This window comes from Camellia sinensis, chromosome 7 (genome assembly GCF_055761805.1).
Source record: "Camellia sinensis isolate YWXY chromosome 7, ASM5576180v1, whole genome shotgun sequence".
Classification (NCBI taxonomy): domain Eukaryota; kingdom Viridiplantae; phylum Streptophyta; class Magnoliopsida; order Ericales; family Theaceae; genus Camellia; species Camellia sinensis.
Genome location: NC_138967.1, coordinates 91,846,914 through 91,865,503, shown reverse-complemented (window position 1 = coordinate 91,865,503; position 18,590 = coordinate 91,846,914). Strand labels below are relative to the sequence as shown.

General features: G+C 33.4%; 1 protein-coding gene across 40 annotated transcripts in view; it reads right to left on the bottom strand.

The window, feature by feature from the left end:
- Positions 1-18,590, bottom strand: part of LOC114289781 (galactokinase) — a 136,375-nt gene that overhangs the window by 51,532 nt on the left and 66,253 nt on the right. For 18 of the 40 annotated variants that reach the window (XM_082878732.1, XM_082878735.1, XM_082878747.1 and 15 more), the window contains exon 1: positions 8,083-8,480. In XM_082878732.1, the coding sequence (XP_082734858.1) occupies positions 8,083-8,181 (99 nt within the window). In that variant the 5' untranslated portion in view covers positions 8,182-8,480. Of the gene's footprint in view, positions 1-8,082; positions 8,548-18,590 lie in introns of those variants that run through there. The other 22 variants (XR_014335660.1, XR_014335656.1, XR_014335661.1 and 19 more) reach the window with 7 other exon arrangements.

The following is an 18,590-nucleotide window of genomic DNA, read 5'->3' as shown; positions in this document are numbered from 1 at the left end:
TACTATGGTATCTGGATCAACAGCCATCTTAAATCAAAATCAGTAACTCTAAAATGGGGTAACTCTCTGTAACAGATTAGAATAACAAACCACAATAAATAGTTAACATACTTCTAGTGCTACCACTTAATCTCCTAAATCCAGGCCATTGACAAAGCCAACAAACTATAAGTACAATAAGGATATGAAGGCAATTAAATCTTCTCAATAACGCCATACAATGACAAAAAAAATTAAAAGGTTCTGATTCAATAGACCGGCAAAGGATTTAGCAGTTTTATTGCAAAAATAACCACGTCAGTTCCCCACATCACCAACACTACACGTAGCAGATGTGAACTCATAAAACTAAACTAACAAGTAACAAATTACTCTACTAAACAATAACTATACCACCAAAGTATAAACTAATGAATCCCATGAAAATGTTAGTGTCTTAAATTGTAATATCCCTACAGTTATCATCAGTTTTTCAAACTTGAGTGCACATACGAAGATGAATGCAGCTGCATGAACTTAACTTAGAGAATCAAAGCTAAAAGAATCAATATATAGTAAAGAAACCTGATGCATGATTGCAGGGCTAAGAAGGTCAACTTAACATTCTGCACTGATGTTTCAAGCTAAGATAGTCCAAGTGATCATAGTCTTTATCTCAAGGTCAATTAGAAAAAATGGACACAAGGTCTGGAATTTAGTATTATAATTTAAAACAGTTAAAAGTAAAATATAAATCTCTCTTTCTTAGGTCCACATAGACACAAGTACATACCATATGTATTGATCGTATAGGGGGGAACTATTAGATCACCACTAGTCCCAAAAACTTAAGATGTTAGGAAATGAGCTTAATAATATACATCAAGCTCAAAAGCTTAAGTTGTCTGGAAATGAGCTCAACAATGTATATCAAGCTCTTCAATAGGGACAGCTGTCATATCAGCATCCATAGAGGAACAAAGGCCATTATATGGTTCCCATTCATCTTAGCACCCTTATCTTCATCATAAATCTTGGAACCCTCTATTTCCAAGCCCCTTAGATTGGGTAAGCTTGGATGCTACCCGGGAAAAGTAAAGGGTTGTTCCAATCCTATTGAACAAAAAGATGTCAAACCTAAGGTAGAAAACAACAACATTATTCAAAAAGTGATGTAAATCAGAAGATCAAAACCAATTCCTTTGTGTAAAACTCTTTGCCAAAGTAAACCTCAATGGAACACATACACACACAACAAATACATGTATTTCAAATTGAAAATCAACCCATTAAAGAAAAGGAATGCAAAGGGCAAGTCATACAATATCTATTAAAAAAGGAATATCTCCATAAAATAAGAGAAAAGGGGGCAAGTCATATAATTTCTGACTACATACATTCTATTCCCTCCCCTCTTACTATTGCAAAGAACCAATTGCAACATGATGCCAAGCTCAGTTGATGAAAAACCATAAGAAAACAAAAGAAATAAAATTCAAACCAATGGCTCAAATTTTCCATTGGCTTTCTTCCTCCGAACTTTCTCAACAACCCTTTTTGTCTCAATATTCAAATTTTATAGTAGATGATGTACTATTATATATCATGTGAGATTATATTGTATCCCATTGTAGTAGATGTACTATTATAGGAGATGTACTATTAATTAAAAAATATGATTGCTAATAATATTTTCCCTTAATTAAAAAATAACAAAATAAAAAGATGCATTTTATAATCCAAATTTTAAAAATAAAATAGTATATATCATCCATCTATTATTTGAAAATTGGTTAATGTTATATAAGATTTGGAGTAATTAGAGTTTGACAGAATAAAAAAAAATTTCGTCCAACTTAACTTGAAATAATACTCAGATGGATAAATATTTTCAAAATTTACAATAATTAATTCTTTATTATAATTTTATCCCTAATATTGATTGGACCTAACTAATAATCCAAGTTGTTTTGTTAATTATTGTAACAATCATATTTAAATAATCATATGTATATATTTTTTCTCATTAAAAGAAAATGGAAGGAAGGGTGAACAATGCATGGAAACAGTCCTTAGATGTGATCATAGAAGCCCCCATCAGCAAGAAGCCAAACAAGAGGGACGAGCCCACAAGCACAGGAGATCCGCATGCCCTCCTTCAAGTACTCAACAACGTATTACAACAATATTTTTGTGGCAATTAACAGTTACCTATTGTTACAAAATAGTTTGTCACAATATGTCCTAATTTAATCTTTATTGCAACAAATTTATTGTGATGAAACTAATTCGTGGCAGTATTTAACTCCCACTGGCTTTAAAACTTCCTACCATGGAATTTGTGAACTATAAGGACAAAATAATTTTCATCACAGTAAATTTACTTATTGCGAAAAATTAGTTTCATAACAATAACCAAATTTTGTTTAGTGCAAAAACAAAGGTTATAAAAGCTTTAGACTAATCAACTAAGTGATAATCAAAATTACTACATCGAATTCTATCTGCCTATACAATTTCTTAGCTGCTAAGTTCGATCAAGTAGAAGATCAAATGGAGTATCTCAACAAATGGCTACAATGTCGGTGGCAGTATTTGTGATTGTATTTGTGTCAAGTGGGTGAGTGAAAATTTTCTTCTTTCTCCCATAATCCTATTCAATGAATTTAATTAAAATTTGATTACTAACTTTGTACACCCATTAGATAAGTTAGTATTTAAAACGGCAAATTTTCTGATTACTTCAAGCTAATTAATTACTTTTTTGGCTGATGCATCAAATGTTGATAAAGCAAACAGGTTCATTAATACCTAGGCCGACAAGTTTGGCAGGCTTTTCACTCCACCACGAAGGCGATAACCTAAATGACCACAATTAGCATAATAATCAACGTTATACACGTCAAAGAAACTATAATTTAATCCGTGAAACCAATAAATTACCTCTTAACAATGAATCAAGCAATTAACTTCATGACAAATGCCTAATTAATTAAAAATTCCAATTGCAATAGCTAGGACCATACCAGTCATGAAGTTGAATGATGAAAGAAAATTCAAAACATTAGGTAGCCTTTGGATACTGGCTTACAGAATGAACACCAAGCATAAGTGTGTCAGTTTATTAACAAAAAAATAGTGAAGAACAATAATACTTTATCACGTATTCGGTGATATGAAAACAGTTTCTTATCGGATTCTTATAATTTTTAATTTCAAAATTAGTGTGTCAGCTTCTTAAAACAATTATTGTTGTTATACTCTCTCTTTCTTATTACTGTGAAGTAGGTGTCCTGCTTCTTTTGTATTTGTACAGATTTTTAGTATTTACTATTTACAAAACCAATAATATAACAAAGAAGCATATGGAACATTCTTTATTGGAAGTCACTGGAACTAATTTTCAACTAGGGCATTTGTTAAGTGGGAAAAAAATTTAGCTAGAACCATAAGCGTAATTTTTTTTCTTTATGTATTAACGTTTACTTTGTTGGGCATATTTGTTGGGTTGAGAAGGCTTCAAATGCCTGTGGCACTAAGCAAAGGAGTGGGAAGCCCTAATGCAATCAAATGGGAAGTATGTCAAGATAGGCACCACGAAACCACAATGTATGACACATTATTAAATTAGCTCAGATAACTTCAAAGGAAAAAGGTGGTTTTTAATGCTCCATTGTTGTCTTCTTAGTTCTCTGGTTTTTTTTTTTTTTTTTTTAATGTTATAGAGGCGAGGCGAGGCAAGGTGAGCATAACCACTCTGTTGCTACTTGCTAGTTACATGTTTCTTTGTTGTGCAATTCTATAACTACATATAAGGAGGAATTGCATGCGAACCGGAGAGAGAAATACAAATATATACCATCAAGGAGAACGACCAGTTGCTTCTTTCCTGGACCAATCTTTTTTCTCTTTTGATACTCAGACTTCCTCTTTGATATTCTCTCTTCAGTCGGCCATGGAGACAGGGACTCGCAGTAAAAGATAAAAAAAACAAAAAAACACACACCCACAAAAGGTGGGGTAGGGTTTCCTACCACTAAATTCTCGCCCAAAGAGAGGGGTAGGGAGGCTTCCACTCATCAAGTTCACCTTTGGGGGGCCTTTCGCATGACCCATTTTGATAATATGATCATTCATTCTTTTGGCCCATTTTGAGAATCTGATTTATTTATTCTTTTGATATTTATATGTAAATTATTCACATACAAAATTTATTTTGTTCGATAATTTTAATCATATTTAATTACTTATCGTTCATTTATTTATTTTTTCTCTAAATAAATGATGAAAATACATAGCTATAATTACCAAATATATCTGATTTTTTTTTAATTAATAGTCTACATACAAGAAATTAGAAGTTAAATGATTCATATAATTGAAATAGACCCCAATGACTTGACTAGATAGTCCAAATCATTTATGAGAATTGGATACAAATCCTTCCCATCATAACCGGCCTTTTTGGTTGTTAATCTATTCTATTATATAAAACCTATGAATAAATTAGTGTAAATTGTCAAAAGAAAAAAAATTTCCAAAGTAATTCTAAACTTGATAATTGTTCCTCTCATATTTAACTACTTCAAATATAAGTGTCATAATTATGAGATCTAATTACTTTAAACAATTGTCATGATACACACGTTATGTGTGTACCCTTAATATTATAATATATAATATAAAGCTTACAATTAAATTAGTGCAGACATGTCATACATATATATATATTAAAAATGCCCACAAGAGTCAGCTATGCTATTATTCAAATTTTTTTAAAATATTTTTTCACCTGCCTGGTAACGCACATGATTTTTTTCAACCACAAATTATGTGCTCTCAGCCTTCTAGTTATTTATAAAATACTATAGCTTGGAAATTTTTTAGCAAACTCACAACCGTTTTTGAAATTGCAAGATAGATCCTCAATGGCTCAAGTTGAAATAGCTTTGTCAAAATTATTTTTTGGCTTACTACAATGCACAAAACTTATTTTTTTGGTTATACCATTCTAATAGGGACTTGCCATTTTGGCACAACCAAATGCCAAATTCAAATTTGGGTTGTAAATTGTTCTAAATTTGTGTTCAAATTTGGGTTCTAAATTATTCTAAAATTTTGTACAATCTAGAAACTTTCCATATTCAAAAAATTTGAGGGTTCCAAATTAAATTTGGAAAGCTGAATTTCTAGACGGATCTTTATTGAGTTTTTGTAATTTTATAAATTTATTGTGGTTTGAAAATTTATGGTAGAGTTTTGATTTGTAGAAGTTGTGAAACTAACAGTTGGAGGTTCAAAAAAACAGCTGACTTTGCCATTTTTTGGCATGGCAAATGGCACACCATTAGAGTAGTGCATTTGTGAAGCCACGTTATTTTTTGGCTTTGGCAAGGCAAATAGAAAAACCATTGGAGTTGCTCTTAGAATCCAAGTTTATACTCAGCTGTGCTAGAAGTGAGGAAAAAAATCCGTGGACTTGTAAAATTATTTTGTACACTTTCTAATTTTTCTTTTCTTTTTTTTTTTAAACTGATATTTCAAATTGTGTTTTTAGATTAAGGTGAAATGATTTAGATGTGGTTTGGTAACATTTACATTTTTTTATTTTTATTTTACAAAAAATATTAAATATGTTTATGTTTATTTTAGGTAAAAACGAAAACAAAAAACAAATTTGACGTACATGTTTTAAAAAACTTATTTTGAAAAAAAGTGAAAGAATTGGTCTACAGGAGGTAGTTGTAGACGGTTGAAGATGATGGCCAGATGTGGTTGTTTGCCTCCGAAGGTGGCGGCCGAAAGTTAGTGCCACGTGGTGGCCGAAAGCAAGTGCCACTGGTGGGATGTGGTTAGTGGTGGCCAAAAGTGATTGCCAATAGTGAGAGGTCACGGTCGAAAGTGGTTGACGGTCGGAAATAATGGCCGCTCGATCATCTAAAGTGCTAGTTAAAGCTTGTTTCTAAAAAGAATTGGTGACCGAAGGTGGTTATCACAAGTGGGAGGTGATTGATGACCAATGGAAGTGGTTGGTGGAAGTGGTGGAAATAATGAGAGTAGTGGGTGATGATTGAAAAGGGTGGGCGAAAGAGGAAGAAATTGGGGGGGGGGAGGGGGCGGGGAACTAGTTTTTTTTGTGTTTAGAAAATTTTTGTAAACAAAAACATAAACCAAACAAATTTTTATTTACAATTTCAAAAATTCTAAACAGCAGAAAAAAAGAAAATCTAAATGGTGTTGGATCACAACTGTGTTTGTTGGCAAGAGCATTTGCCCTGAAAACATATTGACATACATCCCTATCTAACTTGGATAAAAAATTTTGAACACGTGATGTTATTTATCGTCAAATTTATTTTATTTTATCATAATTGTCATGTATGATTGAAATATTTTAGAGCAAATTACACTGTTAGTTCTTGAATTTTGTCCACCATGTCATTTTAATCCCCACACTTTCAATTGGCTTGATTTTAATCCGTGATTTTTTATAGTGTCAATCTGGTTCAATTGATAATACTGATTGTGATTTTTGTCAAAAAATGATTGCTATGTTGTTTGAGCTTAATTTACTGAGTTAGATAAATTTATAATTTTACTCTTAAAAGCATGACACATATTCTTATGTGCACATTTTTCATAAAAAAATCAATAACAATTATAATCAATTGGATCAAATTGAGACAATATCATAAATTCAGGGCCAAAATCAAGCCAATTGAAATTATAAGGATCAAAATAACATGAGTGTCAAAGACTACCAGTGTAATTTGCCCAATATTTTATCTCAAGTTTTCATCTTCTATAGGGGTGTAAGTGGTTTGGTTTGGTCAGAATTATGAAAAAATTTAGCACCAAATTGAATCTTTCAGTTTTGGTGGTTGAAGAATCGAAATAAACCGCATATTACAATTCAATTTTGTTGGTTTTGTCAATTTGGTGTCGAAGAAGGATTCACATGAAATTTTAAAATATTTTATAAAAACTTGTAAAATTCCACATTGGGAATAAATGAAGAAAAATAGTGAAAATGTCTCCCTCTTAGTTTTTATTACAAAAATTGAATTATTAATCACTTAAAAAATAAAAGTTTTTCAATATAATATTTCAATTGATTCTGTTTATATTAGTGTAAAAAATTTCAAAATCAAAACAGACCACCCAATATGAAAAATAGACATAAAACTAAAATTTTGATCAATTTTGAGCAATCATTTCGGTTTCATTGATTTTTCTTACACCCCTAATCTTTCAGTTTATATTAATGTAAAAATTTTCAAAATCGAAATAAAATACCAGTATAAAAAAAATGCATCGAAAACTTAAAATTCGGTTGATCTTGAGTGGTCAGTTTGGTTTCATCGATTTTTTTTACACCCCTAATCTTTCATGTGACATGGTAAGTTCTACTATTTTTTTAATATGATTTTTTTTACACATGTACATGACTTTTATAGTATAAATACAAGAGGTGAAATGGAGTCGTTGATAAATAATAGCTCTCTCATTTTATTTCACGTTTTTATATGTAACAATAGTGTGTATGCATAGGATTTATTATATTTATAAAATAATAAAACATACCAGACCATATGAGAAAGCAAATTGTTATTCATACAAAATTTATCACTAAAATGACGTGGCAATGACATTTTTGCAATAAAACGTCATTTAAATGGGGAATTTATTTTAAAATATAAGTCCCAATATAGAAACAGTAAGGTCCCAATTTATTTAAATGAAGAAACAGATTTGAAACAGTAGAAAATCCAACAAATTCAGAATCAAACCCACATATCAGAATCAAACCCACTTTATACAATTTTTTTGCCAAATTCACAAATTTCAGAATAAATTTGACAAACCCAAATTCGGTTTCTCTTTTTTTTTTTTAATCATTTATCACCAAATCAGTTGATCCAAATGGAGTGAAAAAATCAGATGGATATTATCACAATAAACCAAACCAAAATCAGATGGATGTTCTTTGAAGATCAAAATAAATATCAAAATAAAATAAATGGATGAACAAAAATATTTGGATGAACAAAAATTAAACCAAAAATCAAAATAAATAATTACGAAAAATCGGAGAGCACAGACCTGAGTTGTTTGAAGATCTGGAGATGCTTGAGTTCTTTGAAGATCCGGTTTGAAGCCATCGCGAGACCTGAGTTTGAAAAATCGCGATCGCCTCCACATCAACAAACAGAAAAATAAACAAAAAATCAAAGTGTATATATATATATGATGTGTATATAGACGGAGAGCGAGAGAGAGACAGATGGGAGAGTACAGAGATCGGTGAAGAGAGGGAAGACAGTGCGAGAGTGAGAGAGCGAGAGTCAGAGAGAGGGAGATCAGTTTGCGGAGAGGGAAGATAGTGCGAGTGTGTGTGTGTGTGTGTGTGTGAGAGAGAGAGAGAGAGAGAGAGAGAGAGAGAGATCGGTTTGAGGAGAGTGAGAGGGAAGACAGAGTGACTGGGAGAGGGAAGACAGTGTGATGAGAGTGAGAGGAGAGGTTTGGATGATTCCAGATAATCATCTCAACCATTGAACATTTTAGACGTGGACGGTTGTGATCTCCCACTCTGCCCATAAAACAGCCGTTGTGTTCTGTTTGGCTTAAAAAAAAAAAAAAAAATTCAATAACAACAGTTATCTTTAAACGGTTGTTTTTTTCAGACAGTGATATTTCGAATTTCTATAATTAAAAAAAATTATTAAATATATAGTGATATATTTTTTGGTGGGGTGAATTATATTTAAATTTTTTTTTTAATTTTTCAAAAAAAATTCATTTTTTATATTTGTCTAGTTTGAAATAATATAAATATATAATTTTTTTTACAAACAGGTAAAAAAATGTCACAAAAGATAAAAAAATAAACAAAAATAAAATTACAAAAAAATCTATATCCAAACAACACCTACAAATTTGGAGAAAAAATTAGTTAAGATTTGCTAAAATAGCAAATGACCATTAGAGCACCATTGCTATAATTTGACAAAATAACACTATTTATTGTCAAATTATAACAATAACAATAGCATTATAGCAACAATGGTTGTCGTTCGAAACCAGTTTATTATGTAAATAAGTCAAACTTAAAAGTACAATTTATTGGACTTAGTCTAACAATTAGGAATTGTTTGATTCGCTAAAACGAGTTAAAATAATTATTCCTTAGACTTTAGTATGAAATTATCATTCTTTTATAATGTGAATGATGATTCAATTTAGGGTGTATTTTTTATTATTTTTTTGGTGAATCAAAGATGATGATAGATATTTTAATAGAATAATCATGTTATTCCATTTCATTCCAATCACTACAACAAAAAACATTTTTGGCGACATTTTTTAGTAACCAAATTGAATTTAGTTGCCAATTGTATGTTTTTGGCGACAATATACGTGTTGGTCGCCCAAAAATACACCATTAGCAACAAATATCTCAATTCGTCGCCAAAAATGGTTGGCGCCAATTTAATTTTGTGCGCAGGAGCGCTAAAAAAGTTTTGGCGACAAAATTAATATATGGCAACGAAAATGTTTGTCGCCAATTTGGATTTTTTGGTGACGGAATTAAAATAGTCGCTGAAAGATGAATGATATTTATGGCAACATAATGATTTTCGTCGCTAATAAATTTTTTGTCAAAACGACGTCGTTTTGAATCTGTCTTTTTTTTTAATTTTTTTTTAATGACCGAATAAACAAGATTGACCTAAAATGAGTCTTCTTCGTCTTCTCATTCCACAACCTGAAGCGACACAACAGAAGACAAAGAGGTATGTCTTCTCTCCCTCTTCTTCGTCTCTCTTTCCCTCTCCCTCTCCTTCTGCCTCTCACTCTCACTCTCTCACACTGTCTCATCTTCCTTTCTTTCTTCTTTATCATCAATTTCATTATCTTGTTCGGCATTGCAGAACACAACACAATCAATGGGACTGATTTTTCCCTCACACTCTCTCATCTTCCTCTTTTTCTTCTTTGTCATCAATCTAATTTTTTGGACTGATATTCTGATTTTTCGGACTGATATTGTGATTTTTAGACTAATATTGTGATTTTCGGACTGATATATTCTAATTTTTGGACTGATTTTGGAACTGATTTTTGGGACTGGTATATTCTAAATTTCGGACTGATTTTGGAACTGATTTTGTATTTTTTGGGGGCTGATATTATAATTTTGGGCATGGATCATCTGGTTTAGGAGGGTATAATAGTTTTAGGCTCTGAATCTGAATGTGTAGGAGGATAGGATTGAGAGTTGAGTTGAGTTTCCTAGTCAGAGTTGAGTTTCTTTTGAACCCTGATATTATAATTTTGAGTTTCCTAGTCAGGAGGATAGGATTCAGTTGCTTAATTATTTTGCTAGCTAGGTCCAAATGAACCTTGGTAATACTTGTATGATTATATCAGTTTCTCACTTTCTCTAGCTTGTTCTGTTTGCAGATTCTCAATTTAAATAATCTCCTTTTGCTTTTTGGACCAAAGTCACTTCTACTCACTTTTCTGTCTATTAAATTTTACATGTTTCCTTATGCAGAATCTATTCCAATCATGATCCACATAGATTAGGTGAATGGTTGTATTTTTTGTACTATGCAGATGGCATTTTGTGTCCTAAAACATATGCAGGCTCCTATTAACTAGTTGAGGAAGACTCTTTTCTTTTTCTTTTTCTTTTTTGTTGTTAAGTTTTTCTTATCGAGGTTATGAATAAATTATACATTTCTCATGATGATTCCAAAGCTGTATTACCTCATTATTAAAGGAAATTTTGGATTTGGAGATCATTCCAAGTTTTGAAATGTGTGTTTAATTTCAAGTCACTGATGCAAATTCTTCAAGTTGAGGGTTAGAGTTTGCCGTGGATTTTCAACTTTTCTTTTATGTTAGTTTTTGTGGTGGACAATCTCGTTGGTCAAATATATATATATATATATATATTCGTTTTATATATGTGTTATGAGGGTTTAAATGTGAATTTAACTTGAGTTGTACACAATTGTCCAATATTTTGAATCTTGATTTGAGTATTTTTTTTTTGTCACTTCATTGTTAAAGTTGATTAATTGCTTGAGCGATTTTTAGTGTGTTTGAATAGTGAAATTGGTTCATCCAGTATTTATGTTTACATTTTGATTTTTTAAAAAACATGTTTTACCATTCAAATGGTAGATGAGTGATTGGCATATATGTGAGTACGGTCTTTAGTCGCACCGCTTGAGCGAGAGTGAGCACTCGAGCAATCTTTCCGGCTTCTTTTAGTATAAAGTGTGATATTTGTTATTTTTAGGATTTAATCTGTTCATATTCTTAGAGAGGAAGAAGAAATAAAGGGTATGTTTGGTTTGGTTTGGTTTTTGGAAAGTAGTTTTTAAAAATTGTTTTGGGGAGGGAGTTTAGAAATTTTTTTGATTTGTTTGGTTCTGTATTTTGAAAGTAATTTTGGAGTTTGGGAGTTTAGAATGATTTGACATCTTGTTATAATTGAGTAGATATGTGTGAGAGAAAAAAAGTGATTGATTGAGAGAAAGTAATTTTGGAAAATTTACAAACCAAACAAATTTTTTTGAAATTTTTTCTCAAAATCACTCTACAAATCCAAATCAAACATACCCAAAGTTTTCTATATTTGAGTGTGTTTATATATGAGTTTTGTTGATGCATAAAAGGAGATTGATTGATCAATGAATTATCTATTGACAAACATTAAGGGTTAGTTTTATTTTTTTATTCACAAAAGAGATAGGTATTTATAGCGATCCCGGGTTTACCCTTGTTGTACAGTGATCCGGACATGTGTCCGTGGATGTTGGTATTTGTTTATTATCTAGTTTGCATCCTCTTTACTTTGTATATTGAGTTATGGGATGTGTTGGGCAGGTTTGTTATAGGTTGGTTGTGTTTGGGAGCCTAGTGTTGCTGCCCAGATTTTTGGCCCTTCGCTCGAGCCAGGAGTTTGTCGCTCGAGCGAGAGTGAGGTTCGTGTCTGGTGGGTCGAGCCAGAGTGGCTTCGCTCGAGCGAGTGTTGCGTCTGGTTCTGGACCTGAGAGTTGCCTTTCTTGGCTCGAGCGAGCTTCCTTCGCTCGAGCGGTCTGGGTTTTTCTTCGCTCGATCGAGAACTTATTGGCTCGAGCGAGAGTTTCTGTGTCTGGTCGCTCGAGCGACCAAGTCTTCGCTCGAGCGAGCGTGTTTTATATCAGCGGACAGTAGCGTTTTGAAACATCACTTTTTCACTTCATTTTTCTTTCAAACCCTTAATCCGAGACCCTCTCTCTCTAAACTTACACCCTCTCTAAGATTTGATCTCCCTAGAGTGTGAATCTAGCCTAGAGCCTTTGTTAAAAAGATAGAGGGCGTTGAGAGCTTTGATTTAATCTGAAAAAGTTTGGATTTGGAGCAAGTTGATCTTCGAGTCTTCATCTCCTTTTTGGCTTAAACTTCGAGGTAGGGATATCCTACTCCTCTCTATGGATTTTGTCTTTAAATTTTGGTATTTTGAGATGTTGGGCTTGGCTTGGTAATTTTGTGAAAGTTTGGGGCTTTTGTGTAATTTTACAAAAGTTGGGGTTTTATTCATAATAAACCTAGATGCATGTTTGGCATGGAGAAATGGAATTGATGTTAAATCATTGATGAAAATGGGACCTTAGGGTTGAAATGGCAATTATGGAAATTGACCTAATTACATTGTTTAATTAATGGGATAATTAATTGTGATGAATGAGGAAAATGAAATGTTGATTGAATATCCATTGTGCATTTATTTTCTGTTTAGAAATAACTGCTTTGGGCTATCGGTGGAGGATAGTCGTGATTGTTGTAGACAATGCATGATGATTAGGCAAACGGAAACTAATCAATGGAATGTGTCGTTGAATTTGACGGTTGATAGAATACATTAATTGTATGTATTGTGTGATTGTATATAGAACCAATGTGTTTGTATACGTTATGTGTAGAGGAGGAGATGGGGGATGTACTCCGCGGTTTAGTGGAAGATAGGGGATGTACCTCTAAACCGGATAGTGTTGGGAGAAGACAGGGGATGAACTCCGTAGATACAGCTCATATGCTTGTCTAGAGAAGTGAAGATAGAGCTTATATGCTTATCTTTGTGAAGTGTGGATATAGCTTATATGCTTATCTGTGGATATTGTGGTTATACATATCTGTTGTAGAATGTGGATATAGCTTATATGCTTATCTGTGGATATTGTTGTTATACATATCTGTTGAGAATGTGGGTAGTGCTTATATGCCTATCCGTTGAAAAAGGGAAAATGAAAGGAAACTTGGACTCACAAGTCGTATGACATAAATATGTGATTTATGTGAATGTATCGTTGTTGGCCATCTATCAATTGCTAATATTTTAGTCATTGTTCATGGTTGGTTTAGTATATTTTTACTGGGCTGTGGCTCACCCTATATGGGAATATCATTTTCAGATACAGGTAGCATGCCACCTCCAAGGACATAGCTGGGAGGCTAGAGGCGGACATACTTTGTCGCTTAACTTTTGATATATTACATGTAACTTCAAGCCAAGGGCTTAATGTGTAAACGAGTTAGTACTCTTTTGTTGTAACCAAGTGTTAACTTGGAAAGCTGTAAGCCCGTAGGGCATTTTGTTTTGATGTTAACATGTAATACTTATGTAATGGAACTCAAATGAATAAAAGAATGTGGTTAGTTTATATGTAAATGCATGTCTTATCTGATGGGTTTAATGTTGTTATTTCGAGGGCGTTACAGTATTAATTAGTGGATTTCGGAAAACTTGAATCTAAAGTTTTGGTAGATTTTGAAATGATTTATCATTGTGGATTTGACATCGACGTTTTGAATTTAACATTAGGTAAAGCAATTTTGAGGTGAATATGGCGATGGATGAGGCATATCGAGTTCGGTTCAATTCTGCCTTCGCTAGGTAATTAAGGGTTCTAGTGTATAATTCTTTCTTTATCTTCTTAGGAGATTATTTTATGGTTTTAATTTGTGATTTTTTTATCAGAATTGGAAGAGTCCAATTGTGATTTTTTCCATATTAAATCATTGCATTGATTTGTTGTTGATTATTTAATTAGGATTATTATTTATTATTTAAAATTAAATCATAATCACAAATTAATACATTAGGAGTTTTTAGATTTTTTATTTTAGAATATCCTGTCACTGTGTGATGAGGAACCTAATGAGGTTTGGTTTGAGAATATGTTATTTTAATATTTAATTTTTTATGAAAACATATATAAAAAAATAAAAAAAGTGATGTGATAGTGACTCTTTAATTTTTTAATTAAAATATATAGTTGACAAATAAGACCCGAGTATGTGACTCATAATGGCTCAGTAGCGGTGAGCATTTAATTAATTACTACTTTGTCAATCCCTCAACCACTAGCCCTTTAATGTAATCATTGTGAACTACTGAAGCGGTTGCAATATTGCCATGATAAAAGTTCTCAAGTCCTTTTCATTCTACGTGTTGGGTCAGCTAGAGGGGGTCATTGAATCAAACTACTTGACAAAGTGTTTTTTACTTTGCACATCCAACGAACCGTTTGCTTAGTAATTCAAATTTCACTAAAGGGCTTCCAATGGGTTTGTTTTGTTGAATGGTTATCCCAGTTGCATTGGGACTTGAAGGTTGGATTTGTGCCTCAACCCTGATCTTGAAATCATTTAGAATCCAATAGCAGTAGTTTGGAGGACTCTGCTTGGTGAGTTTGTGGCCAAGGCCGTAAGGGCGGGCGGGCCTGGGTAAGGGCTGGTTTGAGTCTATTTCCAGCCCCTTGGGACTTGGAAGTTTTGATTGTTGCTTGGAGGATTCAATTAATGCCTCCTCGTGAAGTACTGGACTGCAAAATGCCATTCATGATGTATATCACATTGCTTCTCAGCTGTATCAATTAAGAGGAGCACTAATAATAACATGAGTGGAGTGGTCTCATCTTACTTTGAATAATAATTTTTATGCTACAATGGTTGGTCTCAGTTTGGGAATGGGAGTGTTGCTCGATGATGAATGTGAGAAATGGTTTAGAACTCTATGATACTATTGAATAATTTGTGGATGGCTTGAATTTATTGAAAAAGCCTTGTAGCCATTTCGTAAAAGGTGCTATGCTTCAAGAATTGGTGCAGCCAAGAACTATCTATGCATTTCCTTTCTTGCCTTTACTATGGCTGAACATTCTCATATTTATGAAGACTTTCTGGATTTATGGCCACAAAATACAGCTGAGATGTCTCTTCTTCCAAATTCTTCCAGTGAACTTTCACATTTTTTAACTCAGTCTAGGACTGCTGATTTGGTAGATCTAATTTTATGCAAGGGTTGAAGAATGAAACCTATATGCATAATTGATATCATAGTATTATCTATACAGAGATTTTACAAATAGGGTTGAGCAACGCCTTGTATGAGAGTAGACTAGGCTATTTTTATATTGTTAACTCTTTTTTCACCATGAAATCTACGTGATATGCACCTTATCGAACCAAACAACAAATTCAGTTTTCCAAATAAAAAGCAATTGGATTCGCAACACGTGAAATTCTAACACTACACACTTCAAATGTTCCTAACTGAAACCATGAGAAAGGTAACAGAGTCCTGTCTTGGGGAGGCCATCTTTTGGTGTCTAGACTTCAAGGTCGATTATGGTGTAAAAACTACCTAGACTTTGATAGCACCACTTCCCTCACCGTAAACTTCATTAGCTAGCATAGAGCCAACACTAGGGTGGATCCTCCCAGCATTCTTCCTCTGTTTCTTTCATAGTACAATCCTTGCACACGAATCATCGTGCAACTGATGAATTTCATTGGTCGAAAATCAATCACTGATTCAAAAAGAGAATTTATTTTTCCTACTAGAAGCACCTAGTATCCATCCGTTGAACAGTGCTTGGGTGCTCTGCTGCTGACAGTTTCCCTCCTTGAGACTTTATATCAGAAGTCATGCAAGTACGTATTTTCCGACAATATTCAAAGCCTACAACTATAAATGTTATATCAAAGAATAACCACATATGGTTCATGTATCTGTTGTTCTTGTTGCAATGGCTTTTACAGAGGAACATATTATTTGTTAAGCTGTGTGGATTATACAATTATTCTCTTAGTCAGCTATGTAATTATGCCCACCAGGCACATGTTTTAGCTAATGATTCTTTGTTTCTTGTTGGGTATTTAACTGAATTTTTCTTGCAATATTGTTTAATCAATGAACTTTATCAGACTCAAGAATAATTTCTCAGAGACTTGGCTATTCCGAAATAGAATACAGGGGTGAGTTTGTGTGTCTCAGGGGGAGAGTACACAAGTATATTATTACCTTTCAATATGGATATAGTTTTGGGAAATGACTTGGGGTCCATACACAACAATATACATAATTTTTTACAAGCAAATATATGCAATGCATTATATTTGTATATATTACTTAATCTCATTTGATATCAATGCCTCAAAGCACTGAATGCCATTTGAATTATTACCTTCTCAGTTCAAGTCTATTGCTTTTGGACTTGAATCAAAGTCGGTCAGATATTGGATGTTCAGATCAAAGGTCTCCATTAATCCAAACCTTGTCAATTGGTCACCAGTTTTGTGTGTGTGTTTACCAGATGGTTGTTCTGCCCAATCACCATCATAAATGGTGCTCTCACTTCTCTTCCTTCCGCTTATTTGCTTGCTTGGTACACCCTTTTCCTTCGGCCTTGGATCCATATCCGTTAGTGACAGTACAACCGAATTGGCATCTCCTCCACTCTCGTGCTTGGATTTCTTCTCTTCCTTTTGCCCCGAGCTCTCAGATGATGTGAAGGAGCTTTCCAGTGAACATCCTGTGCCTCCCATTGGATTCTTTTCCGAATATTTTTAGCTCGAGCATCTAATATCTTTTTGTACCGATAACGAAGAACTTAGGCATCCATTGTCAACCATTGAAACCAACTGATATAATTCAGCTTTTGCAAGTTCCACTCCAACTGAAGAAGAATCATTTCAGTACTTGGAATGGCTTCATCCAGAAACACCACTAATACTAATATTGGTATTCCTTTTCTTTTCCTTTGTGCTTTCCTTGCCCAAGTTGGCCTCTGTTATTCTGCTAAGGTGTGGATATAGATATGATATTTTCACTCAACTTCTTCGTTTTTGTTTTTTTGTTTTCGGATTTATGTTACTGGGTCAAGCTTTGTCTCGTGCGCAGGTCTGTGGTCTATATGGGAAGCACAGATGGTCATGACCCAGATGGGATTTTGATGCAGAACCACCAATTCCTCATTGATTTTCATGGCGGAAGGTCCACCCAATGTTCCTTTTTTCTCTTTTTTTTTTCTTTTTTTTCAACTGTACACCACCATGTTTTCACACTCTTTTTTTTTTGTTTGTGGTTTGATGTTATTGTTGTGTTCCTCTTCTTGTTCTTATTGAGGATTGTTTGGTTGTGCTGATTGAATCATTCAATTGGTGACACAGTGTTGAACAAGACAGGGCATCTCATGTCTACAGTTACAGACATGGTTTCAGAGGCTTTGCAGCCAAGCTGACAGAGGACCAAGCTTCTGAAATTGCCAGTATGTCAATACAATAGTAGCATTTACTATTATCTTTACCATTTCTCATCATAATTGATTGATTTATATCCATGGCTCTGAAAAATCAATGTCATGGTTTTAAAAATTGAAACACAGAAGAAGTGGTTGGATCATACTATGAGTCTCCCTAGTTGTGATTGGATCTCCGGTTAGAAAATTAGAAGAAAAATTATAAAACACAAGACTTAAAAGGCCCGTTCGGGGGCTGAAATTGCGAAATGACCACCGGAACCACCAAAACTTGGCATAGACGGATTTTTCAAGCCTAAATAGACTTGTAAGAACAAACGGGACCTCGACTGGATTTCTGGTTAAAAAATTAGAAGGAAAAATGTAAAACACAAGACTTAAAAGGCCCGTTCGGGGGCCGAAATTTCGAAACGACTACTGAAACCACCGAAACTTGGCACAGATAGCTTGTTCAAGCCTAAGTAGACTTGTAGGAACAAACGGGACCTCAATTGGATTTCCGGTTAGAAAATTAGGAGAAAAAATGTAAAACACAAGACTTAAAAGGCCCGTTCGGGGGCCAAAATTGCAAAATGACCACTGAAACTACCGAAACTTGGCACGGGTAGCTTGTTCAAGCCTAAATAGAGTTGTACGAGCAAACAGCACCCGATTGGACTTCCCGTTACAAAATTAAAATCAAAATTGTGAAGTTCATATCGAGGTTTTTTTTTTTTTTTTTGTCAATCTAATATTGTTTTTTCTTTTTTCATGTGACAGATTGGCAATGGTGAAAAATAGTTTGGGCTGCATCAGAAGATTTGATTTTGTGTTTTTGGAAATATTTTGACATAGGATTTTGATAAATGATTTATGGATTAAATGTTTAGCATCAAAATATTTGGTGTTGTGTTTTTGCAAATATTTTGACATAGGATTTTAGTAAATGACTTGTTGGTTAGATGTCTAACATCAAAATATTTGGTTGTAATTTTGAAAATATTTTGACATAGGATTTGGTAATGTATTTAT